Raw genomic sequence first — 24,961 nt, forward strand, 5'->3', positions numbered from 1 at the left:
GCACACGATGTAAATGCTCATCCTTAGAACGACAGGAAGAAGGAATCCCTCGTCTGGTAGGACTCGGTCGTCACTGCTTGTGTTCAGATTAACTGGGTCCGTGGGGCTTAGAGTAACAGGCCACCCGGACAGGGAGTGTGCAGAGATATCCGAAGAGGAGACCCGAAACCGAGCAAACCGAGGGAGGGGCTGGCGGGAAAGTTTACAAGCGAGAGTGTGTTTTGGAGGCTTCAGGTCCAGCGGAGGGTTTCCCGGATCATGGTCACAGGGTGAGGACGCGGGACCCTGCTCGTCGTCAGCCGGCGGCGTCTTGGACAGCCTGGTTGGCTTCTGTGGGGCGGCTTGTTGGTGGCAATTGCCAGGGCCACCAGGAAACCGAGGCCTGAGTGTCCATGAGTGGTAGTCCTAGGGGCCAGTCTCTGAGCAGAAAGTCCCAGCAAGGGAGGGTTGGGACGGTTGTCAAGTTACCCCCTGTTGTAACTGCGGCCGCTCCCCAAAAGCTCCAAAGGCAGCCTTCGGGCCAAGAGCAGAAATCACAAGTAGCCCAGCCGACCACAGTAACCTGAGGCCTCAATGTCAGAGGGTCACTTCAGGTGTGCTGACCAGCACTGGGGGAATCAGAGGGTCCGCATCCGGCCTCTCAAATCCTGGATGCTCCCTGTGTCTGGCCTCTTAAGTGAGGGGAGAGTTCTGGTCACAGCGTCTCCCGGGATCTGGGGCCCTCGAAGCTTGCCCGTGAGCTCCCCTGCCAGTGAGCACCTGGTGAGCAAGGACAAACCGCTGTCCTGTCAGGAGGCCATCTGCAGCACAGCCCTGCAGCCAGCCCTGTGGGGCCAGTGGGCCGGAGGTGGGCAGGGGTCAGCTTGCCTAGGGCTTCGGGTGCAAACAGCTGGGTTCACAGACAAAGCTCTTGTAAAAAGGGTTTTTTCCAGCTCAGTTGGTGAGTCACCTTGAGCTTCTGGTTCTTTCATTTGGTAACAGGCATGGAGGGGGCTGGAAAGGGGAAACAGATCATTGGCTTTGATGACCAAAAAGAAGATAATTCATTTTTTAAAAGACCATTAAATTAGAACTTTGCAGCTCAGAGGACCCATGGCCAAGCCCTGGGTGGTTGTAGAGCTGTGCCTGTCAGGGTCCCTCTGGTTCTCAGTTCAGTGGGAGGGACAGAGAATGCAGTCCACACGGCCCAGGCCTTCTGGCGGCCCGCAGCGTGTGAGAACCTGCTCTGTGCCGCTCCTGTCTTGCTCCTCTTCCGTTCGTCCTTCTGCTGCAGGAACACTGGGTGTCAAGCGGGGGCCCTTGTCTTCAAGGAATAAAAATGACTGAGCCGTCAGCAGTTCCCATCAGGGCACCGGCCAAGACCTCATCCCGCTCTCTGACTTCGTGCTTGCCCTCCGCCCTGGAGCCGCCGCAGAGCAGGGGTGCACGGGGATGGGGGCCGTGACTGGAGACAGAGCAGTGCCTCTTCCTGTCCGACTGTCCAGAGAAGCGGAGTGGAGGTCGTGGCCAGGAGCACCCACAGGAAGACCAGTCGTGCCTTTGAGGAGGCCGGCTCTGAGCCTCCCGAGCCCCAGAGACGGTGTGGGCAGCCCCCACCCGAGCCGCTGAGTCCGGCCCCGCCCACCCTGTCCTCCACGGGCTGCAGGCCGCCAGGTTGGCGTGAGTCCCCCTGGAGTAAGACACGTGGGACAGCAGATCTGGGAGGCTTGGGACGTGTTTCCGAGGGTCTCACGACCTGAGACAATCTGGCAGCTTCGATGCACAACCTCCCATCCACAGAGCAGAGGTTTTCAGAGGAGCTGTGACTTTCTTCCCGACCCCGGCACCCCGCCGTATTTCGGACTGATCCGTCCCGACCCTGTGGGTCCTCGAACTTCCACTTCCCTTTCTCCCTGGCCGAGCCCTGGTACTTACCTGAAGGGACTGAAATGGCAAAGCGACAGACAGAGAGGGACACTTCTTGTTGTTCCTCCCCATTCAGAGACGTCCAAAGACCCCGAACCAAAGCACAGGCCACAGGGACGGCTGCGCCGCTGAGCCCACCCCCCACCTGCCATGGGCTTGAGCCCGGAGCGCGGCCCCTGTGGAGCGGGCACCCCTGTGGAGCCCCAGCGTGGTCGGAGGCTGAGCCCTCCTGCCGGCCCTTCAGGGGACCCCAGCCACCGCAGGTAAGTCGCCCGAGGCTGTGTAGGCCAGGGCTTGGGGAGACACGCAGGCCATGGAATCGGGCTCTCGGGCAGCCTCGTCCTCTGTGAGATGCGCCCCAGTGGCCTTCGGCGTTCTGGGACGTGAACGAGTTGTCAAGCCCACAGAGCCGAGGGTGTGCGCAGCCCGGAGGACGCCGTGTTTCCTCCACTCGACCGCGATCAGCGTCCACATTGTGACGCCGCCTGCTTCTCCTTTAGTGGTCGTATCTGCGGGCCCGGCTGGGCTCGGCTCCTACGGTCTTGGAGACCGTCAGGGGAGGGTCCCGGAGCCCCAGTCTGTGCCAAGCGGCCCGGTGCCATGGCAGCCTTGGGAGAACGTGAAGTGCCTGTCACAGGGTCAGTGCGTCTGGGTTCTCAGCGTTTCCTGGTCCGCCGCTGACGGGACCACCCGCGTTCTCCTCCTAACTGGGAGAAGCTGCGGGTTAGGAAGGGCAGGCGCAGGCTCGTGGGCAGAGCCGGCTGGGAGGCTTGCTGGTCTTTCTTGAGCAAAGGTTAAAAGAAATGAGAAGTAAATGCGGTCTCGTTGTCTATGATGAAGGTCCTTGGACCAGCGGCTTCTTCTCACGGGGGACTGAGGGAGCCACTGAGCCGAGCGGGTCCCAGTTGGAGGCCTCGACGCGTTCTCCTCCTGCCGCTAAACGGCAGTTACTTCCCAGCGCCTCCCACCCACCCACTCCCGCCCCCTCGTTCAGGCCGCCTGCACGACAGAGACGGCCAGCGGTGGGGAGGGCAGGCGCGCGCGGGATCTCTTCTCCCGGCGGTGTCTGTCTCGCGGCAGCCAGCTGTGTCTGGCGTCCTCACTCGCACGGACGTGGCGGATCTGAGTTTCACGTGGGGCCTGTGGAAGCCAGTACACGGGCTCTGGCAGACATCCCTTCACACCCGAGCAATGGGAGTTCCTCTAGCGCGGCTGTCTGCCTGGCTTTCTTCGGGATCCTGGCTGCCGTCGTCCTGCGCGGCTGTCTGCCTGGCTTTCTTCGGGATCCTGGCCGCCGTCGTCCTGCGGGAGCTGCCCGTGGACAGGCACTGACCTCCCACAAAGCCTGGCGGAGAGAGGTCCTCACTTGCAGGCTGGGAGGAAGAAAGGCGCCCTTGTGGGCGGCTCTGTCACTTGACGCATGTGGGAACCACGAAGTCCATCCCTCAGAGCCAAGCCCCCCCGGGTTCCCTTAGCTGTCCCTCTGACCTGGTGTTTGTAGGGACTGGATTTCTCTCAGGGCAGGAAGGTGCCCGCAGCACCCCAGGACCCTCGCACAGAAAGGGCAGCATCATGTGTCTGGCCATGGTCACAGCCTCATCTGGAACCTAAGGCAGAGCGTTTGCTACAAACCCTGAGAGTCCACACGCAGAAGGGGAGACTGTGTCTGTCCCACTTGAGGCTTCAGGAGGAACCTGGCCTCGGGCACATGCCTTGGGCTCCGTGCAGCACTCTCAACACAGTATCTCGAACATGGAAGACCGAAGTGTGGGGAGCACGTGCCCTCAGGTCTTGGGAGGGCTGGTGGGGACATGGGCCCTCGAGGGTGAGAGCAGTGACAAGCGGAGATGAGAATGTGTGGCTCCGGACCGGTGAACGTTTGTGAGTGTTCACGAATCCATTCCCTACAGAAAGTGTAACCTGAAAGGGATAAGGTTCATGTTGTGCTTTGCCTGAGAATTAGTGGATGTTTATGTCTTTGAGAAAATGAGAACAAAATCCCAAACTCGAAACAATGCACGCGGCCTCCTCGGTGGGAGTTCCGACTTGGAGACAGAACTGGGTTTGAGGGGATTCGTTTCTCAATTACGGCAGATTCCTCCCCCCTTGGACAAGATAGCCTCAAGTCTCAAGTCTCAGAGTTTGTTCTTTGTGCTTCTGGGACCTTCCGGGAGCACGTTTCAAAAGCAGCCTGTCCTGCGCCATATCCATCGGCGTCGTGTATGGGCTCGCTGACAACGCTGTGAGGTTTAAGAAAGCTCCGTGGGTTTTCTGAGCAGCTTAGTCTAGAGGGTTGTTCACTCTGGGCGACCGGACCTGCTTTCCCTTGAAATGGGCAGGTCCCCTCCAGGTGGCATGGCCAGGCTCCCAGGGAGGGCTCTCCCTGCCGGCCCGTCGCCTCCTCCGACGCCCCCTCAGTCCTCTGCTCGGCAGCTGCTCGGACAGCACGCGAGGCGCGGAGTCCCAGCAAGGCACTCGGTCTGAGAACCCTGGCGTGTGTGCTTCGGGAAAACTAGCAAAGGCGAGTTCCCGCCGAGCCGCTGTCGGGCTGAGGTGAGAATGACGCCTGGGGTCAGCTCCGGAACTCGAGCTGGGCAGGACTCTGCAAGCCTGGACGCTCCACGTGGGAAGGCCCGATGAGGCTCCGGGGGCGTCTGCACGGGAGGGACACCGAGGGGCCCAGCAGACAAGTCCGTACTCGAGGGAAAAATCCTCTGGCTGGGTGCTCCCAGTTGAAGGAACACACACACACTTTTGTGTTTTAAATTAATAGATGTTTAAGGCATTTTTTCTGGCTTTTTGATTCACCAAGCTACTAACCATCATTTGATTAAGAGGGTTTCTCCTCCATCTTCTTGGTAGGTTTTGAAAGACAGAAAGTATTTGTGGGATAAGTGAAAAACACATTTTTTACCAGAAGGTTCTCACTTGTATTTATTCATAAAGTATCTTAGAGCGTTTATGAGGACTCGTTCGGCGGACAAACCACCGCATGGAGAAAGTCTCTGGACCCTTCACCCTCCACTCTCGGTTCAGCTACGACGGGTGCTGGGCGTCCTCTGCTCTGCGTTTCTTCATCATGCGCAAGAGCAGCTCGTCAGTCGGTTGTCGGTGGGCCTCGACGCAGCTCAGGGTCAGTGCGTCCATGAGAACTTCCCGTGACGATCGGGGCTGCGTGTGGAGGGAACCGTGCTGCCGTCGCCGCCGACCACGCGTGGCCGCTGCAGCTGGGGAGCCGGTCTGTTACTGTGTTTGATTTGAACTAATTTAGACTTAAATTGAAAGGGTCCTATGCAGCCAGTGGTTGCCCTGCCGGAAAGTGCGGTTGTAGGATTTTTCTCAGCTTCATACCGACGTGGTCCGCTGGGTTCTTCTTCCATTACCTGCTGCGTCAGCCCGGAGTCCTGGCTGGCGCTCAAGGACAGCAGTGATCGCGAGGTCCCGTCCGGTCCCTGACTTTGGGTGCACACGGGTTTCCTCACTTCTGATCATACCGCTCCTGGAAACAAGTGCCTTCGTTATGCTAAAGCAGTCTCCTTACATTACCTTCTTCTTCGAGTTCTGGAGAATCAGGAGACGCTGCTCCAGCTTCTGGGCGGCTCTTGGAGTCCGCTGGTGTGAGCAGGTGCGGAGGCCGCCAGGACGCGACACGAGCAGAGGCCGCGTGCGACACGAGCAGAAGCCGCGTGCGGCCTGAGGGCTCCCGGGGCCTCACCGCGTCTACACCAGCCTTTTCTCCCAACTGTAACGTCTCTGCTCATCCTGCTTCTCACCAGGCCCGGCCCCTGCGGCCACACTTCTGTCCCCCTCCAACCTGCCCTCCAGCACAGTCATGTCACAGTTGTTGGCTTATATTATTAGGGTCGCGGCTGACCACGTAACCGTTGTTTCTGGTATAACTTTGGGCTTTTCCGGGAACACTAAGTGGCTAATTCTCCTGCTCCTTCATTGTCTGTGTATCAGTAATTAAGCATCACACTTTGCACCAGGACAGCCAGTAACTCTCAAGACAACTGGACACGCAAAGTCCTCGCAATGTGCTATTTCCTTCTTAGAGCATCTCTCCTGGGTGCTCCGTCCTCTGGCCTGAGCTGGCCTGGCTGGTCCGGGGCCTCCCATGGGCTCTGCTGCAGTTGGGTGACATCAGCTCAGGCTCCAGAAGAACCTGGCAAGGGCAGGAAGAATGCAGGTCTCACTGCTCAGAGTGCAAACTTGACGTGATGCTCCCAAATTCTTCCCCGCGCCGAGCTCGGTGTCCCGTGTCCAGAGCCCTCCTGGTGGGAGGGAGGCCACCTGCTTCTTCCTCCTCGCCCTCCACAGGCCCGGCGGCCTCTCCCTCATTACTCAGCACAGGAGTGTGCTTTCTGTGCTCCAAGCTGACCGACATCTCTGAGCGCTGCCCTTTCAAACTTGACGTCATTTTGTGGGATTGGGACGTGGAAGAGAGGAGTTCTGGGCTCCACCGGCTGTCTCCTGCCTGCAGACGGGCCACGTGTGTGAACACCTCCATACCGGCCCCCGGCCCTCACCCGCACGTGCCCCTGGGCTGGGCCTACTGCTCTCCCTGCTGGGCTGCCGGCCGGAGGCTGGTTACTCCCAGGTAACGTCCTGCACAGCCGCAGCGTGGGGCCCGGTAAACCCACAAAGGGAAGGCTTGCAGGCACCTGAAAGGCTGACCCGTCCGACTCCCGGCGCTTGAATCAAATCCCGCTGAGACGTGAACACTGACGGAAAGGAGCCCGTCGATCTAATGTGTGTCCCTCAAGGTTCCGTTATTAAAGCAGAAATTGTGGTCTTTGTGGTGAGGATGCTTGGACCCTCCCGATAATCAGGGGCCAGTGCTCAGACACGCTGCTTTCCCATCGGTGGGGGCTCAGCCTCTGCTTGTGTTTCTTGGGACAGCTGGACACCTTCACCGGTCCCCCAGGGGCTCTCTGCTGGGAGCTCTGGCCCTGGCCGGGCTCAGCTGCCACGTGTCTCCTGCGCTGACATCAGACAGTGTCACGGGGGTGTCACTGAAGGGCCTGTCCCGGCCTGGTCTCTGCCGCGAGGTGCACATCTGAAGTCACTCGTCACCCATGGTCCTTGCTGACTTCTGCATATTTCTTCCAAAGCAGTATTTCTTTACATATGTGACAATGTTAACACACTATGAATTTATGCACTCATTTAATCATTGGCATATAATTAAATTTTTAGAATAAATATATTTTCACTTTTATTTTAAAACCTTTAGAAAGTACTTTCAAGTCAAGTCAAAGCTTGACTTGCAGCCACTGTATGGGAGGTATCTGCGTCCTTAGAGTGAACACTCCCGGGCTCCGGGCAGGACCGTGGAGACCCGCCGGCGCCGGACACCAGCCGCAAGGGACCCAGCGGCTTGTGGAGCCGCTGGTCATTGTTGCCTCCTAGGCTAGAACGTTGCTCCTGCAACACTGATGTTTACGTGAAATACAGCACTTTAAGTGTCGTAAGATATTGTAGAAACACCTGGGACTTGGGGTAAAAAGCCCTGGGTTCAGGTGTGGATTCTGTGCTAGTTTGCGAGACGTTTCCTCTGGGACGACAGGCGTGTGTCTGCAGGCCTCGCACAGGGCAGGTCTTCGCCGAGACCCAGTAAGAGATCTGCAAAAGTTACACAAATTAGGTTATCTGATACCTGCAGGGGGGTGACTTAAGACTTCACCACTCAGATGACGTCTTAACTGTTAAAATCAAGTGAGCTTTTCAAATATTTAAATTTGCATATCACCCTTGAAGTCAGACACACTAAAAGCACACAGGTACGTTCATCCTGAGACCCTAAGCCTTCAGGACTCACACAAACCCCCACAGGACCCATGTGGTCACACTGGGGGACACGCCTCAGCTGGAGAAAAGTAACTGACCATTCTCGGAGCAGCCAGCCCCGTGCAGGACGCCTGGGGACGCTCAGTTACCTTCTGCCACACGCCCGGCGACTCCTCCAGCCTGAGCACAATTAATGCAGAGCTAAGAGTACTCCCCATCGTAGCGCTGGCGCAGGCTTCTTCCACAAGCAAGCAATTTGCCAGACAACTATCTGAGTAACGGGCTATCTCCTTGCAAAGCTTTAAAACCCACGACTTGCTGCAACGGCCTGGGCATCCCCAGGAGCAGCGATGCCTCTGCTTCCCTAGTGCTGCCTTAGTCCTTCTCTCTCTCTGTCTCTCCCTCCAGCCTGCACTGGTGTCTGGGACAACATTACCTGCTGGCGCCCCGCGGACATCGGCGAGACCGTCACCGTGCCCTGTCCCAAAGTGTTCAGCAACTTTTACAGCAAACCAGGTACCGTCTGTCCGCATTGTGGAAGCCTGCGCAGAGGCTGCGGTTGGCTTCCCCGTTGAGGCTCCAGGAAGCAGCTTGCCGGTCTCCTTTACGAAGGGAGTCGGGACAGCTGTGCCTCGTGGGCTGAACTGGTTTTAGGAGCGGGGAACGGAGAAGCTCCTTGCTGAAAGCCACCTGAAAGCAAACCCCGGGCGAGAGCAGGTCTCAGGCAAGCGTGGACCCATGAGCCCCATACAGGACAGACGGGGCCTGGGCACCAAAATGGGGGGAGGTGGCAATGCCCATGAGGGCCAGTGGGCTTTGCGCACCGAGAACACGCATGTGGTTCCATGCTTTCCTCCATGTGTGGCTGCCCGGAGCTCTCAGGGAGCCTTCCCCACAGGTTCTAAGGAGCCCTGATGCTCAGGGCACTCAGGGACGGCGGCCAGCCTCTCCTGGAGCCCAGACGGCTCCTTGTCCACAGGGGACATCGTATTCATCGCAACTGACTCCTCAGGTCCCACGGTCTCTGTTCCCGGGTCCGAGGGGGCTGGCCACGAGGGGTTGCCGCCTGTCCTAGGCCAGGTTTCTGCACAGCGGTGCAGCCTCTCAGCTTGTCCCCAAGAAGGGGGTTCTGTTGCGCTGTGCTTTTTGTTTTACACGATCCAGATTTTTATAATATGAGAAAATCTGTCTGGAAAAATGGGCAAGAGAAGATACATCTGGAAATTAGAAAGTCCTGATATTTGGCGTTCTCTAGAGAACTGTTTTCATCTCGAGCAAACATTACAGGGTAAAGACACTGAGAACCAGAACTGTTGAAGCACCGTAAGCAGAATGCCGGGGCGCAGACTGGCGTGAGAATAAGGAGGCTCGAAAGAAAAAGGCTTTCTTTCCTCTCTGTGACTGGCAAGGGGACACGTTCCTTGGTTAGTCAGTCAGTGGCACAGGGAGAGAGGACGGAAGTCGTGCTCAGTCACAGTCATCTTCAGCTCAGAATCATTAAATCACCTCGGAGAAGCTGAAGTTTAGAAAATATCCTGTGCGTCAATAATGTTTCTACCAAATGGTTTGAGCTAGAATGTTCTCCCAGAAATCCCAAGCGAACTAGCATAGACCCAGGCCTCCCCTCATCAGATGGCTCTGGCTGCTTCGGCGGGCAGCCAGGGGTTCACGCTGACAAACACAAGAGCTCTGGCTCCTGGGGCGTTGGTGTGAGCGCCCAGCCTCTGTGAGACAGGAGCCGTCGGGGCGCCCAGTGCCCGGGGCCGCTCAGAGCCTGTCTGTGTGTGGAACCCCTGGGCATCCTCTGCTTTGGGGAATGAGAATCCCAGGCTGTCTTGGGTTAAACGCTTGATGCTCTTTTCTTGTCCAAGCGGGAGGAGGACGCGGCCTTGCTACCATGGGGGGCATCTCTCCCACCAGAGATTTGCAGGCGTTTCCCTAAGTCACAGCTGGACAGTCTGTCGTTCAGCCGGTCACAGAGATGTGACGCAGGAGGTGCTCACACAGGCTGTTGACAAGTCACGGCCCACGTGGAAGGCTTGGAGCATTCATGCAATCCCTTGGAGGAACGTGGGCGTGATGCAGAGCCGGGGGCTGAGCAGGGCTGGGTCCGAGCCGACAGGCATCAGGTGACAGTGGACTGAGGCCCCAGAAACGAAATTCGGCAGAGATAAAAGTCTCGACATCCAGCGAGGACCCAGTGCAGCACCAGAACGAGTCTCTAAAAGGGGCGGAAGCGAGCTGCCGAGTGAAGGGGCAGGGGACAGGCTCGGAGAGGAGCAGGACTTGTTCTGAAGGGCCGAGACCTCGCGGTGCTGTGGGGGCAGAGAGGGTGGGTGTGCCCCGCGTCGGGGACAGAAGGGGCCGGAGCACACGCCCACCTGTGCTGCAAGGACGCACGCAAGCCCCGCGATGAGCCGGACGTCGGAGTCCGACCCCACGCCGGCGGTGGGGCTTGCCGCGCCTGCGACGCGGAGCTCACACGGGGAGCTGCTCTCTCTGGAGAGCGGGGACCTCCACGCCCCATAGACACGGTGCTCTGGGCAGTGCAGACGCACCCACCCCTCCGCCTCGGGGGAAGACCAAGGACCCTCCCAATAGCCGCCGCAGACGTATGCTCCGTGAGCGAAGGACCGGGCGCCCGGGGTCAGCCTTGGGGATCAGGGACGGAGGCACCCGTCACGACTCTGCTGAGGGCCCCTAGGCAGTGCAGCTGAGCTGAGAGGCCCCCCCCCGTGTGGTGAGGCTCCTGTAGGGCAGAGGGTCCCACAGACGAGGTCCACCCGCAGAGGACAGAAGGGTGCGTCCTCTCCACCTTCCCTCCCCTGGTCCTGCCTTCACCTCCCGGGGCTCCTCCGTCTTACCGCCCAGTCTCCCCCCCACCTCTCTGGGCCCCCTCACGTCACAGGACTCCGTCTTGCCTCCACTATCCACTGGGGTCTCTGCCCTCCAGCTGCCCCCAGGGCCCCTGGGACGAGAGCAGGAGGAGGTTTGGGCCTGGACTCAGAAACGCCGTGTTGGAGAGTGAGAGAGCAAGCCCACGTGACCCTGCGAGGGGCTTTGCCGGGGTCCCCTAACCCCCTTTCTTGCCAGAAGGTCAGGGTCTGGGCCCTCCCACTGGCCTGCACGCAAGGTGCAGGCAATCGCTTGTGCATATTATCACCTCAGCGTGAGTGTGCTTGGCTCTAGATTCTGTCTGACTGATCACACAGGCCACCCCGGGGTTTTGAGTGAGTAAACCTACTCCACCACTCAGTCATTACAGAACATTGGGTATGTTACTGAACCTCAGTGTCATCTATAAAATGGGAAGCGTGATGCCCGCCGAGTCTGCTTCACGGCACTGGCCCAAGACAGGCAGAGACGACCGGAGTCGGGCTCTGCTCTTCGGAGAGCCCCGGGGGCCATGAGTCAGGGAGGAAGTTGGTGGCTGGTCGGCCGCTGAACTCCCAGCGCCAAGGGTGGGAAGCACCTTCCCAGGCCTGAGCGTCCCACTGCCTGCCCCGCGAGCTCCCGCCGTCACCAAGGGTCCGGCCCTCAGGTCACTCAGCACCACATCTTCCTTTAAATTTTATTTATTTATTTATTTATTTATTTATTTATTTATTTATTTGAGAGCGTCTGCGGCAGACTCCACGCTGAGCGCAGAGCCCGACACCCGGCTCTGTCCCAGGGCCCGGAGGTCATGGCCTGAGCGGAAACAGTCCGAGGCTCAACCTACTGAGACACCCGGTGTCTGACACCTTCTTTTAGAGGGAACGTGGCATTCCTGAGTTTAACATACGTGTTTCCGTTAATTAAGACCAAAAGAAAGTGGTGCCAGGAGACAAGCACTGCCTTCATTTCACGCGGTTTGCGTCTCCCCGACCGTCTGCGGGTCTACATCAGGGACAGCGCTGCCTGTGGGGTCACGCCCCGGGCGACCGAGCGAGGGAGCTGGCCGGGGCAGGGTGCAGGGGAATGGCCGACTCTGGAACGGCTGCGGTTTGGTGATCACGCTCTTTCTGGGCAGAATATGAGTCTGTCACCTTTCCTTGCGCTCCTAAATAATCAGAAACCAGCCGTTACAGCCACCTCGCTGGGCCCCGTGACCAGAAAGTCACCTGCGAGCCACTGAGGCCCCTCCAAACCCCACTTCCGTGGGTGGGGAGCCCGGGGGTGGCAGGGCTGAAGGCGCACGCCGTGAAGTGGCTGAACAGGCTGAGGCTGAGCTCCTCGCTGCCAGAGAGAGGAAGCATATGGGGCCGTGCCCGCCGTCACCCCTCAGGCCAGCTGTTGGGGACCTGCAGGCCTGACGCCCGCACTCTGTCTTCCAGGAAACATAAGCAAAAACTGCACGAGTCACGGCTGGTCAGAGATGTTTCCCGACTTCGTGGACGCGTGCGGCTACAGTGACGCCGAGGACGACAGCAAGGTAAGGGCCCGTGCAGGTCCCGTGCTTCCCAGACCCTTTTCCGGAAGCGACCACGGAACGGTGTCCTTGAGCTGCCGGACACAAACGCCTCCAAAGAGCTGCTTCCTCGTGGCCAGTGTGGGCCGCGTTCCTGTTTCAGTCCTGGGCCTGGCACCTGGCTTCGGTCTGGGGTTCTGTCGTTTCGGAGGCAGGAGAGCCTGACTCTGTCGCTGGCCTCCAGGGAGGCTAAGTGGCTCTGCAGGCCTGAGAGGAGCGTTAATGAGCGCCATTCTGCCGATGCGTTTCTTTGGTCTGTTTAGGACTCTGCCACAAAGCGGGCTCTCCAGAAGCCGTGCAGTGGGGTTTCTAGCCGCGAGCCAGCAGCAGGAGAGGCGCCCGGCTCTGGAGCTTGCAGCCGTTCCCGGCTGGCCGTGCCCAGGGTGTGCTGATGGCCGGAGTGTCACAGATGGCCCCAGAGGTGTGCGCAGGGGGATCCCTTTCTCTGGGAACGCGACTGTTCAAATGCTGTGTCGACTGGAGCCTGCTCAGCTCCGCTGAGCCCCAGGGCTGGTCTGGCGTGGCCTTCTTTCCGGCTCGTTCAGCCAGCGAGGCTGTGGGATTGTGGTTTTACTGGGTCTGCCACCGGGAAACCAGGTCACCGTCCTCCCCTCGGGTCGCCTTCCTTCACGTGACCCCAGCGCCCGTTAGCGACAGGCGAACGCCCTATCAACGTGAAGGCCTGGTGTCTCGTTCCCCGTCCCCTGCAACCCCACGGGGTGGGAAGGTGCTGGAGGCCCTTGGGAGAGCCTCGGGGAACAGCCAGCTACTCCCGCACCTTGCCTCCAGCCCCGCACCCGCCTCCCCACCGTGGAGACTCTACTGGGTCACGGTCAGGTCCGCTTCTTGGGGGTGACACACCTTTCGTGCCCCTCTTGTACAGTGGGACTGTCTTTGCTCTCCTCACTAAGATTCACGGTTCGCAGCCAATTCCTTTACAAACAAATCTGTAAACCTGGAGAAGGAGGAACCTCGCGCTTCAGCCAGTGTCTCACTAAGCGAAGGTTGAGTTTCCTGACACGGGGCCCGCGGTCCGTGGGAACGATGCTGGCGTCGTTGCTGTGGCCGAGCGCGTGCTGTGGGCCGCGTCGCTTACCCGTGTCATCACGGGTGCCCTTTCCCCATTGAGGCAGGACGGACGCGCGGACGCAGACGCACTTACGGAACAGGCGTCCCTCAATGCTGTGTTTCCGCAGGGGCAGCGCCGCCCTGTCTGTGGGGCATGTTTCCAGAGATACTTGCTCACTTCGTCTCTCTGTGTCACGTGGCGCTCGTTCTGGCAGTAGTTCTGATGTTTTCCTGGGATCCTTGTTCCAGTGACCTGTGACCACTGAGTAGCCTTCGCTGCAAGCTCGGAGGGTAATTAGCATTTTCTAACAATAAAGTAGTTTTTAACTAAGTACGTACGTCGTCTCCTTGGGCATGATGCTGTCGCGCGCTCAGAAGCGACGGTCTCCCTAAGCCTTACAGGCGTCAGGACACCAACCAGTTTGCTGGACTCCCTCCGTCACAGCTCCTGCGCTCGGCGCTGGCCCAGAGCAGACCGGCCCCCACGGCACATGTGACAGCCCGGTGCTTCGGTGCGTGTACATGAGCGCACTGTGAAGTGATCTCTCGGTCAAACAATCACCCGTCACCCCACATATTTATTTATTTTGGTTTTGTGGGGGTGAGACACGGACCCTATTACTCCCTTAGAGCTGAGAGTCTACAGTTTTTCTAACATCGCTCACGACCCCCACCCCCGGTCTTCCGTCTGCGTGACCACCCGCCTTTCAGACGGAAACGCTGAGCTTCGGTTGTGACCCGACGTGGTCAGGGCCTGGCTCGGTTTCTGTCGTGCGATCCCAGACGCGTCTGGGTCAGATCTACCCGCTGAGCCTCCGGTGAAGCCTTTGTCGGCACCTTTGCTCTCCGGCCAGCAGGCAGCCACCATGGGGCCTGTGTGTCCCTGCTGTCCGGGGACCGTGGGCCGGATGTGAGGACACAAGGGGTGGTTCACACCCTCGGCCGGGCTTGTGACCAGGGAGGCCTAGACGCAGAGCAGCTCCCAGGATCGCTCCAAGGACACATGCTCAGCATCGAAGGCCGCAACGCGCCCTCTCGGCTCCTCTGCCTTCTCACCGGCTCCAACGGCAGCCTCCAGCTCCGAGCCGCAGCCTCCTGGTGGGGGAATCGCCCCACGTCGGGCGTGGCACACCGGTCACGGCATCCTACACGGCAGAGTGAGAGTCCACGTCCTTCCTCTCGTCCTGACGGGATTCTGCAAGAAGCCCCAGTGGGACGTCAGCTCGCGGGTCACCCGTGGGGCAGGCAGACGCCGGGTGTGGCCTGAAGTCCGTGACCTGTTCACATCAAATCGGGATTCCCAGCACGTTTTCACAGGAAGACGCCTGGGGATGTCAGGTTCTAGACTCGTCCCAAACTGCTTTCAGCTGTTCCGTGGGACCAAACCAGGAGACCATCCTGGCGGCATTCTGAGACTAGGTCTTGAACGGGTACAGAGTCGATCCCCAGCCTCAGGACGGTTCTGGAGCAGGACGAGTTCACAGGCCCTGTCCTGCCGTCCCTGCGTTATGACCAGGAATGGGGATTGCCCGTCCTCACAGTGACCAGGAGCGGCTTCGGGACAGCTGCCCATGACACCCGCTCCCAGGTGACCCTAATGGGCGTGGTCAGACCATTTCAGGGGCAAGAGGACAGGCCCCGGTGACAGGGACGGCCTTGGCCCTCTGGCCAGGAGTCGGGGTTGCTCTGACACAACCATCATTCCTCTCTGCCGGTGCCCCGGACCCCTGGCGGGTGGACGCAGAACATCCCAGTCCTCCAGGCAGCACTTCTTCAGGCCGGTGGGTCCCGGTTTGAGGGTGGGCCCGTCCTCATTCGGTCGTTTCTTGGGAACCCCGGTGCTGTGAATCTGTCCCGTTATCACGAGCCCAGCGTGATCGTGGGCAGGGCTGAGAGCTGGCGTCCAAGGCCACATGGGCACACGTGACCCGCCAGGCTCTGCCGTTGGAGGCCTTCCCAGGAAAACCGGCGGACGACGCTTCCCGCCCCCAGAGGCCTGCGGCCGGGCCGCGCCTGCGTGAAGCGCGGTGTCGCTGCTTCTCCTGCATTTCCGTCCAGTCTGAGGAGCCATTTTTCCTCTTGGTTAAACATTTCAGAGATTCTACAAATATCATGAATGCATATTCCCTACTAATGGCTGAGAAAGTCAAAATATTTTCACATGGGGACGCGAAGACAATGATGGCACAAAACCAAAGTGAGTAACGTTCCTTCCTGACAGCGGCTTCCGCCGTTCGCACGCTCTGAATACTTGCTTGTTTAAGGAATCCTGCGGAAGACGAGAACCACGCGGCGTGGCGGTCATGCCGGGGCCCGGCGGGGCTGGGGCACCAGCTGGGTCTCCTCGGGCGGCCAAGGGGAGGGCGGCCCTGGCCGTGAGCCCGGCACACTCTGCTTCCGATGTCATTCCTCATCTCATCAGCAGCGCACCAGCCTCCTGGTTTTATGATTTTAATTGGATTTCCTGCTGTCACACAGCCAGACTGTGCTCTGGGTGTTGTGCGTACAAACTTCACTGGTTTCTGAATTAATTAAATTCAAGAAAAAAATTAGCCTCCACAAAAGCCACAGGCTTGGCTCCATGTGGTGAGGGAATCGAAAGATAAAATGAAGTCAGGGGAGGCCCGTGAAGGGATCCGAAGCCCCGGGGCCGCTCAGAGGGTTGCGGGAACCCCTGCAGAAGCTGCTTCTCACCCCGCAGCAAGGCAGCCCGCGAGTCCCAGGGGGCTTGGCTGGCCTCGCATCGCGAGCCGTGGTGAGACCGTGAAGCCCGCCAGGCTTGGCTCAGCCTCTCTCTGTCACGAGGTCCTGGTTCCGGGTCCAGGCTTCCTTGCCTCTGACCCTTTCCCCCCAAAACCACCTTCAGGAGCAATTTCCTCTCAGGCCTTTGATTTTCGAATCTTTGCACAAAGTGCTTCCTCCCAGTAAGGGGATTTGAGGAGCCCCCCGGGGGCCCACAGAGGTCACGCCAGGAGCGGCCCTCTGTCCTTTCCCAAGCCTCCCCCGTCCTGGGGTTCTGCAGGATCCCTGCTCACAGGAGCTGGGGGTCTCCTGGGCCGAAGAAGCGGTCCTAGGGTCCTGCCCTCCGCCTCAGGGGGCACTGCCAGCGAGGGTCCTCCTCCTGGAGCTACCGGCCTGGTCGTCCGTCCCTGCGGGCCCGGCCCTCTGCCCTGGGGCTCCCCAACCACGGCAGTCTCTTGGCCTTTCTCCTGCGTGTCCCGGGCAGTCCTGAGGCCCCAGCCCGGGACACTCCCTCAGGCCAGGCTCCCTGCCTCAGTTCCCCATCCCGTCTCCAGGGATGCTGAGAGCTGGTGAAACATGGAAACACCTAGAAATTCAGCAACCACAAGTGTCCGTGGCGTCGGAGGTTCCTCCTCTCTCCTGAGTACCAGGAGTCTTCCAGACGAACACAGAAGGACCCAGAGCAGCCCCTGCCCCCTCGGCTCTGTGCTGGTCAGCATGCATGACTCTCCCCTCCAGCGCATGCCTGCCCTTTCAAGGGACAGCCCCCGATGACACCCTGGCGTCCTGTGTGCCACAGACACGCAAGACAGAACCCTCCACGTGTCTCCTATATTGTATATTTGCTAACACGGTTCTTCAAGAAAGAGCGCTTCAGCTAAATTTAGCCGACAGAGCTGTCTGGCACGTCAGCCTCCCCATGCATCAAGCGGATACATTTCTTCCATATTATGCCATATTTCTAAAAATATTTTTGCTCTCTCCTCTCAGCTTCCAGACACACCAGTAACTCTTGCTGCCTAACTGCTGGTGTGGCCTCCCGGGGCTCCCCACTCTGACAACAGAGACCCCAGGGCTGGGTGTCTGGCCGCACCGTTTCGCTCAGCCCTCACGAGGGCGTGTGCTGCTACCCCACTGCCTGGCGGTGTGGGGGAGGGGGCGGCGCGGGGGCCTGTCGCCCAGGGATGTGCTGAGCAGCTGCCTGGGAGACGCGGGGCCAGGAGGAGAGCCCTGGGTATGGCGTGCCAGCTAACCTGACCAACTAACCTGACTAACTAGCTACGCCAACTAACGGGAGATCTGGGCCCCTCTGGCCCGTGCTGGCTCCCCTTACAGGTCCCCGTTTAATCCAGCTTCTGACCCAGCTCCGGCGGCTGCGTCTGCTCTGCTTCCCGTCGCACAGCAGGAGCGAGCTTCCCACTGTGGCTTTCAGGGGCGCGTGAGTCCCGCACTGGCGGATGGCTCAGGGGACCCTGGGAGCCAGGCCGCCAGGCGGGCGCCGGAGACACTGGGCTCGGAGATCCAGCGAGGGCCCAGAGCGGGCAACACCGTCAGGAAGCCTGGGTCAGAACGCCGGAAGCAGCGGCGGGACCCGGAGCTGCAGCCACAGGGACAGGGCCCGAGCTCATGGGAACGGCTGACTCGGGTCTGGGCAGAAATCCGACCGTGAGCAGGGGCAGGTTCGGAAGACAGGCACCATTATGGGCTATTTTCACGCTACTTTTAACTGAACCGGAGACAACGATGTGTGATACTTGCTGAATAAAGAATGCGTCTTTCCAAGGCCAAAAAAGAATGTGGATGAGAAGTTAAGAAATATAAAGACAGACTGTCACAGGGAGAGAGACCGTGCAGTCTCCCAGGAGACGGAAGACTCTGCCACGAGCCCAGGGCCCTGCTCCGGGGAGCACAAGGCCTCCGTCTGGCGAGGACTGGCTGTATCCATGGACCTGGGTGTGTCGGGCAGACTCGGGTGGCTGGCTGGGGCCCCCGGCAGCGGGTCGAATGACACCAGACGGGTCTCGACCCGGAACAGTGCTCTCAAGAAGGGTCTGACCTCCTGGCCCCCTGCTTCCCTTGGGCTTGTCCGTGAGCAGCCTTGCCGGGACAGATAGGCGAGGTGGCCGGCAGTCTGCAGGGCCCGGATGCCAGCTGCCCTGGCCATGCCACAGGCGGGAGCAGGACAGAGGGTCCCCGGCAGTCGGGGAACAACCAGCTCTTCAACGAGTAGTCCAACTGTTTCTCCGTTCGATGTTCGCGTCTTAGGACTGACTGAAATAATGGAACAAAGGGGAGGGTCGACGGGATTTGCTCCACTGGGTACGAGCGAGCTCTGTCAGAGGCCTAGCAAGAGGAAGAGGAGGTTCGACGGAGCTCCCTGCTGACGGATGGTCACCTCGGTGTGCTTTGCGGGGTCTGCAGCTGGACGTGGCCTGAGAGCCACGAGAGCCGCTGACGAAGGACAGAAGCTCCTCGGGTCCAGGAGGTCCTCGTAAGAGCTCTGTTCTCCCTTTAAAAGTCTCTTTGTTATATTTATGACTTTCTCAGAAATAAGAATATGTTACTTTTGTACTCAAATAAAATCTAATTTTAGTCCAAAAAGAAAAACCTCTTAAAAGTATGCCAGGTTTGTCAGATCATTTCTCAGTTACATTTGCCTTTTAAGTCGGGGCTTTGTTGGGAGGTGAGGAAACCCAACTGTCCCACTGCGTCCGTGTGGTGCCGTTCGTGCACGGAGGGTGCGGGGGCCCCGCACACGTCCCCCGTTCTCCAGGCAGAGTCTCGCCACGGCTGCGGTGCTGGCCGTGAACCGCCGAGCTGTGTGGGCACCAGCCAACCAACCAACCGCCGGCTGCGCGGGCTCCCCGTGGCTCCTGAAACGTGATGGAAGTGAGCGTAATCTCTAACCTCAGCACTGTAACCCCGCTTGGGAAACGTGCCGTTTTTGCTGCTACCCGTCTGCCGTCTGGGCCCCAGTGCTGGCTGGGTCCTGGCACCAGCTCGTTGTGACGCGTGAGCGGCTTCCAGTCTGGAACATTCCTCAGTCTTTCTGCTGTGCGGGATGTGTTCCTGAAGAATACAGTAGACGGCCTGATCTTGGAGATGGCGTCAGCTGAGCTCACTCTGACGTTTCTGACAATGACACTTGGGTGTCAGGGGAATTAAATGCTCCGTATCTACGGCTCTTTACCTCAGAAATGTCGTATTTGGATTTTAAAAGAAAGTCATTTCTCTCCTCTGAGCCCTCCACACCAACGAAGGAACGCTCCGCGTAGAGACTCAAACGAAGGGGCGGCCCGGCGAGCTGAGTGGCGTGAGCCTCCCCTTCAGATGTCGCCCTGTAGCCGCGCAGGGAGAAGCGGCGAAGTCAGGTCACCGTTATCGCCGCGGGCCCTGAGAGAAAGAGCAAAGCCGAGGTGCTCTGGGAAAGCAGCGTTTATTGAGAGCAGGAGTCTGGGACAGTCTCGGACGTCAACCTCCCCTCCACGGGGCATCTTCCAGGATGCCCTCCCAGAGGAGAGGAGGGCGTGGGGCACTGGCCACAGGCGTGTATGCACACACACACGGGCATGTGCACACGCACAGTCACACACATGCACGCGTACACCCATGCACACACATGCGCATACGCACGCCTCAGCTCCTAGATCATTAGCACTGAGCTCTCCGTGGTGTGCGCTGACCCATGGAGCCCAGCTCCCACGTGGAGGCAACACGTGTCCCAGATGCCCAGATATCTCTGACGGCTACAGGCAGGACCCGTGCCTGTTTCCTCGTGACTCTGCAAGCACATCCACACCTAGAAAAGGCCCTGATTTACTGCTCAGAAGCAGCCACGGGGAGGCTCTGGCTGCGGGCCCTGGCTTTCCCCTGCAGGGCCCGTCTGGACTGGACGGGAAAGAGAAGCCCCTTCTCCAGCCGGTTCTGACCTTTTCTGTGAATGCAGCCCATGGACAGGCTTGACAAGTGTTTCCTCACTTCGATAAGGAGGACGTGGATCGTTGGATTAATAAACTTTAAGATCTTTTTCGTTGTAACAACGGTTTGCATTATAAAATCAGACCAAGTAACATAAATCACTTACTAAGGGCATTTAGGAAGCCCTGTGTGGACAGTCTCATTTAATCCCCGACAGGCCAAGGGACGCAGCACGGTTGTTACCATTTCTGGCCGGGAGAAGCAGACGTGGAATGTAGGCCCGAGCCGGGGGCACCTGCTGTCCTGTGTGTGGTGTTGATCCCAGGAGCACAAGCCCAGGTCCCCGGGCACCACGCTCCGTGCTTCATGGGGAGTGTGTCTCCGTGACTTACTGAGCATCTGTACGTGTTCTCTGGTGGGGGCTCTAGTTTTTCCAAAATGGGTGTTTTTTTTTAAAGGGGTTCTCTTTTTCCGGTTGGGTTCTGAGAGTTCTTCGTGTGTTTTGTGCGCCCGTCCTTCATTGGGGTGTCCCCAGCCTGTGCACATCTTCCTGCTCTCCAGCATGGCTGATCGCGGAGTGGGAGTCGGGCTTTAATGCGTCTGCATATTAGCTACTCCCTTCTCGGACCGTGTCTCTGCAGCCGCAGCTCCATCGCGGAGTGGGAGTCACGATCATATGCGTTATTTAATGCGTCTGCGTATTAGCTACTCCCTTCTCGGACCGTGTCTCTGCTGCCGCAGCCAGGGTGGTCTCCTTCTCCCCTCGGACGTCCAACAGCAGTTTCCTAGGTTCGTGTTTCTCGGGAGGACCTCTGACCTATTCCGCATTCATTCCAGTGCCACTGTGAGCTCTGAACCTCCAGTCCTGGTGGGCGCACGTTGCCACAAGTTCTGGCGGCATGTGACTGGATTGCTTCTGCCCCTTTGTCAAACGCCATGGCTCTCTGTCTGGGCCCTGTTCTCTCTCCCTACCCACTTGCCGCGCTCGCCCATGCCGGGCCGCCTCGATGGCCGCCGTGGAAGTAGTCGTCAGTCTCATGACTCTGCCCCGGCAAGCAGGGACTCCCGTGACGGCGCCCGGTCCCCCGCTGTGGGGCAGCCGCGGGTCCTGTGTCCTTCCCCTCTTGCTGATCCAAGAAAGGTGGTTGGTTTTTCAATTTGATTCGTTCGTTGTCAGCATGAAGTGGCAACTTCCACACCCCTTACAGGCAGCACTAATTCCTCTTAAAGAATAAAATCAAAACAAAAGAGTAACCGTGGCCCTCGTGGGGGATGGCACCGTGGGTTTCCGGCCGGCAGCTTCAGGGCCCGTATCCTTAAACATGCTTCTCCCCTCCTGGAGTTCATGTCCCTCATCTGTTAACGGGGACTTGCTTCTGTCCCAAGGTTCTTGGGAGAACTGAATGAATTTCGTGTCACATTTTATTAAGTGGGGAGCCCTCCACCAAGGTTTTGAGTATCGCCACAGTCGCCTGAGCAGAACGGCTTTAGTGGACAACGTGGGGCTCAGAAGACACTTGCCCAGGAAATATCAAGAGGAAAACCTCCGCTTGCGACGTTTTACAACAGGTGGTTGTGAGCTCTGCCCTGAACCTCGAGACGGGGTGCACGTCTTGGGAGTGGGACTTTGATGTCTTGCCGCACACTAGGGGAATAAATGGATCCTGGGACCTCATTCCCCATAAATCGGGGGTGGTTTCTAGTGATCTCTAACACGTTTGTTTCAAAGAAAGCCTTGGGGCACCGAGGTTAGGCCCCTGACCCTTAGTTTTGGCTCAGGTTGTGATCTTGGGGTCATGACTTCAAGTCAGTGGGAGTCTGCCCGGGATTCTCTCCCTCTCCCTCTGCCCCTCCCCCGCGAACAAATAAATAAGTCATAAACAAATTAGTAAAACAAAGAAAGCCTCAGGTTTCCACTTTTTATGGCGAGAACAGGCACGTCCTTGTCATCTGACAGAGGGCTGCTAGTCCCCAGGCTCCTGAAATCCTGCCGCAGCCCCAGAAACCACGCCCCCAGGTGACGTCCCCTGGACTGGCCATCACACTCCAGCGTGTCCTGCTGCGTGAAGCAAGCACAGCCTTTAAGCCTTGCTGGCCACTCCACGAGGGGGTCGGACTTCGTGAGCCCTGGAGTCGGGAAGGGACAGAGCCAGTGTCACTAGTGGTGGTCTTGTCCCCCGACGCCCCTGCTCCACCTGGCTGGCCGCCCCCACCACCCCCCCCTGGAGCCCCAGGCTTCTCCTCCCCGCCGAGCTCTCCTCCGGCAGCTCCACCACCCACGTGTTCCTGCCCCAGCTCGGCTCTTCAGTCTGAACTCGGAGTGAGACGCGTAGGCCAGCTCTCCCGCGTCGTTTCCCAGCTGTGTCTGGGTGCTGTTCACCCGACAGGACTTCATGCGCCCTGAGGACGGGAACTGTGCCTTCCAGTTCAAGGGGGACCCGTCCTAAGAAGAAGGGTCTGCGTGTCCGTGGTGTTTTCTCTGCCCCTGATGCAAAGGTGCTTGCTGATGCGCAGGCAAACTGTTCTGCGAGGGGTCTGGGAGACCATTGTTTTCCCAGCGGGGTGTGTGATGAAGGCATCGTGGGTTCAGGAGAGAGCGCCGCGGAGCTCCTGTGTCAAGTTCGCTGAGGGGAGAGGTGACAGGCGGCGCAGCTTTTACCAGAAAGCTTCTGAGACTGTGCTGGCGTGAGTCAGAGGTCTCTGGTCTGGCCAGCAGTCTCTCGGCGCCTTCGGGCAAAGTGCACAGCTGGAAACCCAGCACACGGGCAGGGCAGCACGAACATCTCACAGAACCGCATTCTCCAGGCTACTCTCCTTCAAATGTGGGTCGCTGCCCACTGAATTGGTTGCAAACCCTACGAACGGCTTGTAATAGGGTGACTGTATTGTATGTCCGCCAAACCTGGCCTCTTGAGGGAGAAAGGAGGAGCTAGTAATGAGAGCTCCAGACGCCAGATGCAAGCCAGGCCTGAGCCAACCGTAGTCCGTCGTCACCCTAGTTATGACCCACTGTTTGGGCGACACTGGCTGGGCCCTCCGCGTCCGTGAGAGGAGCTCTGTCTGCTGGCAACACCTGCACAGACCTGCACTCGTGGACAGTGAGAAGAGGGCATCACTTTGTCCACACACTTGCTGGGCGGCTCAGGAGGCAGGTCCCCAGCACGGGCTGGCAGGGAAGGACCAGCCTGGCCGCCGTCTCGGACGTCGCCCCCTCCCAGGCAGGGCTGCCGAGCAGAAGCTAGGCAGGAGTTTGCTGGCCCAGCCCGAAGTGACTCAGGGCGGAGGGTCCCCACTGCCTGCCCCTCACCCTCGCTGGCTCCTCACAAGTACTGAAGTGTTGAGAAGGGGAAGTTTCCTGGACTTCTTTGTCTTCCTGATTTGTGGTGATGGTGGTGAGAGACTTTCCAAGGAAATCAACCTCGACACATGGCCGTGTATCTGCAAGGGACTCAGGGTGGTCCTCCTGCTCCAGGGTGTGGAACTTGGCCATCGGTCACATGTGCTGTGGCTCTCAGGACCCGAGCGGTACTGACAGCCGTTTCTGTGCAAGGAAGCATCACGCCAGCATTGCCTGGGAGCGAATGCCTCCAGCAGCCAGGCTGCCCCTTCCAGATTTTCCCCCTGGCCCTGCCGAGGCCGTGCATCGTAGGGACTGTCCACGGGGGAAGGAAGACCACATTAAAGATATCATATGATACACAAAGCGAATGTTTTCTGGTGATGGAAAATGAAATCCCAGGTTCCTGACGCATCTAACATCCAGGCCCCCTTCCCCTGAGATCTCTTTAAACGGAGCCGCCCCCTTGTCCCCGACCACCTGGCCCTCCCGGGGTGGCAGCCCAGGCCCTGCCTCCTCAGCTCCCTCAGCTTCCTGGCACAGCCACCTCAGACATGGTCGCGGCCCTCACGAGGTCCCCTGAGCCCCGGCTCGCGCCCCACGCCAGGCTGGGCTCCTCTGTCCTGCATCGTGCTTGCGGCTGAGAGAGGAAACCCACAACATCCGTCAGCGGAGAAAAGAACCCTCTCGATCGGCCTGCAGTGGCCAGATCCACGAGCTGACTGGGCTTTCAGGTCTCACCCTTGTCTGGGGATGGCGGGGACTTAATAATCTAGCAGCTGTTCTTCTGGAGCAACACCACTTCGCCCCACACAGAAGCAGAGGCCCCCTCCGGTTCCTGCCGGTGCCCTGTGAATGGAGGCCTGCGGAGGGCACAGTCGTAGGTGGGCGGGCCTGAACCCTCTGTGGTCTTAGGAAAATTGGGAAGAGGGGCAAGAGGCAGGTAAGAGCCCCCGAGGGACAGAGCCTTGTTCTGGAGGAAGTCTGTGTCCGCCAGGCAAGGAGAAGCCGGCCTCGTCCTCTGCCCTGGGGTCCCCACGCTGGGTCCTCCCCACCCAGCTGCCTGCTGTATTCAGTGACTTATCCGCGCCTTGACGTTGCCCCCGATGCTCCTGTGAGAAGCCTTGGGGAAGCCCTGGAGGGCAGGGCCCTGTGCCGTCAGCTTCTGGGAGGAGCTGAAGCGAGAGTCCTTACCAAAAAGGGAGTGGGGTCGCTGCTGCCTTTCCCGTCGTATGGGCCAAGGACAGAGCCGTGACGCAGCCCAGGGCTGCAAACCCAGATCCATCCGGCACGTGGATGTGACCCCAACCCGCTGAGCACCCACGTGCCCCGTACGCACTGCCCGTGAGCCGCAGCTCTCCTTCCTGCCGGGCAGAGGTCGTCACCCTAACCTCCGGGTTCACCTCGGTCTGAAGATCTGACGACATTGGGGGGAGAGCTGAGACCGTTAACTTCCGCGATCTCTGGTTCCCAGGGGCCCGCCGGGGGTGGGCGAAGCGGGCAGGACGGGTGCCTGCGCTCACGGGGCTCCAGCCACCGCCGTGTGACCTGGCCAGGGCAGGACAGAGGCTGGGAGGGCAGCTCCTTGAGGAGGGCCCCCTGAGTAGAGTGCTGCGTGCTGGGCAGGGGAAGGGCGGGACCGCGGAGACGCAGCGCCGGCGGCCTCCAGGCAGCAGTGAGGGCGCAGGTGGAGGCCGCCGTCTGGTTAGAGGGGCCTCAAGCACGAGGAGGGGTCTCCAGCCACCTCGGTG

The 24,961-nt window shown here is 59.3% G+C and overlaps 1 protein-coding gene across 3 annotated transcripts in view; it reads left to right on the plus strand.

Moving 5' to 3' along the window:
* The window catches only part of VIPR2 (vasoactive intestinal peptide receptor 2), a 58,412-nt gene that overhangs the window by 14,206 nt on the left and 19,245 nt on the right, over positions 1 to 24,961 (plus strand). For all 3 annotated transcript variants that reach the window (XM_004766021.3, XM_004766020.3, XM_004766019.3), the window contains exons 3-4: positions 8,104 to 8,211; positions 12,012 to 12,109. In XM_004766021.3, coding sequence (XP_004766078.1) covers positions 8,104 to 8,211; positions 12,012 to 12,109 — 206 coding nt within the window. The remainder of the gene's footprint in view (positions 1 to 8,103; positions 8,212 to 12,011; positions 12,110 to 24,961) is intronic.

This window comes from Mustela putorius, unplaced genomic scaffold, assembly GCF_011764305.1.
Source record: "Mustela putorius furo isolate JIRA1106 unplaced genomic scaffold, ASM1176430v1.1 tig00000929_pilon_pilon_pilon, whole genome shotgun sequence".
Classification (NCBI taxonomy): domain Eukaryota; kingdom Metazoa; phylum Chordata; class Mammalia; order Carnivora; family Mustelidae; genus Mustela; species Mustela putorius.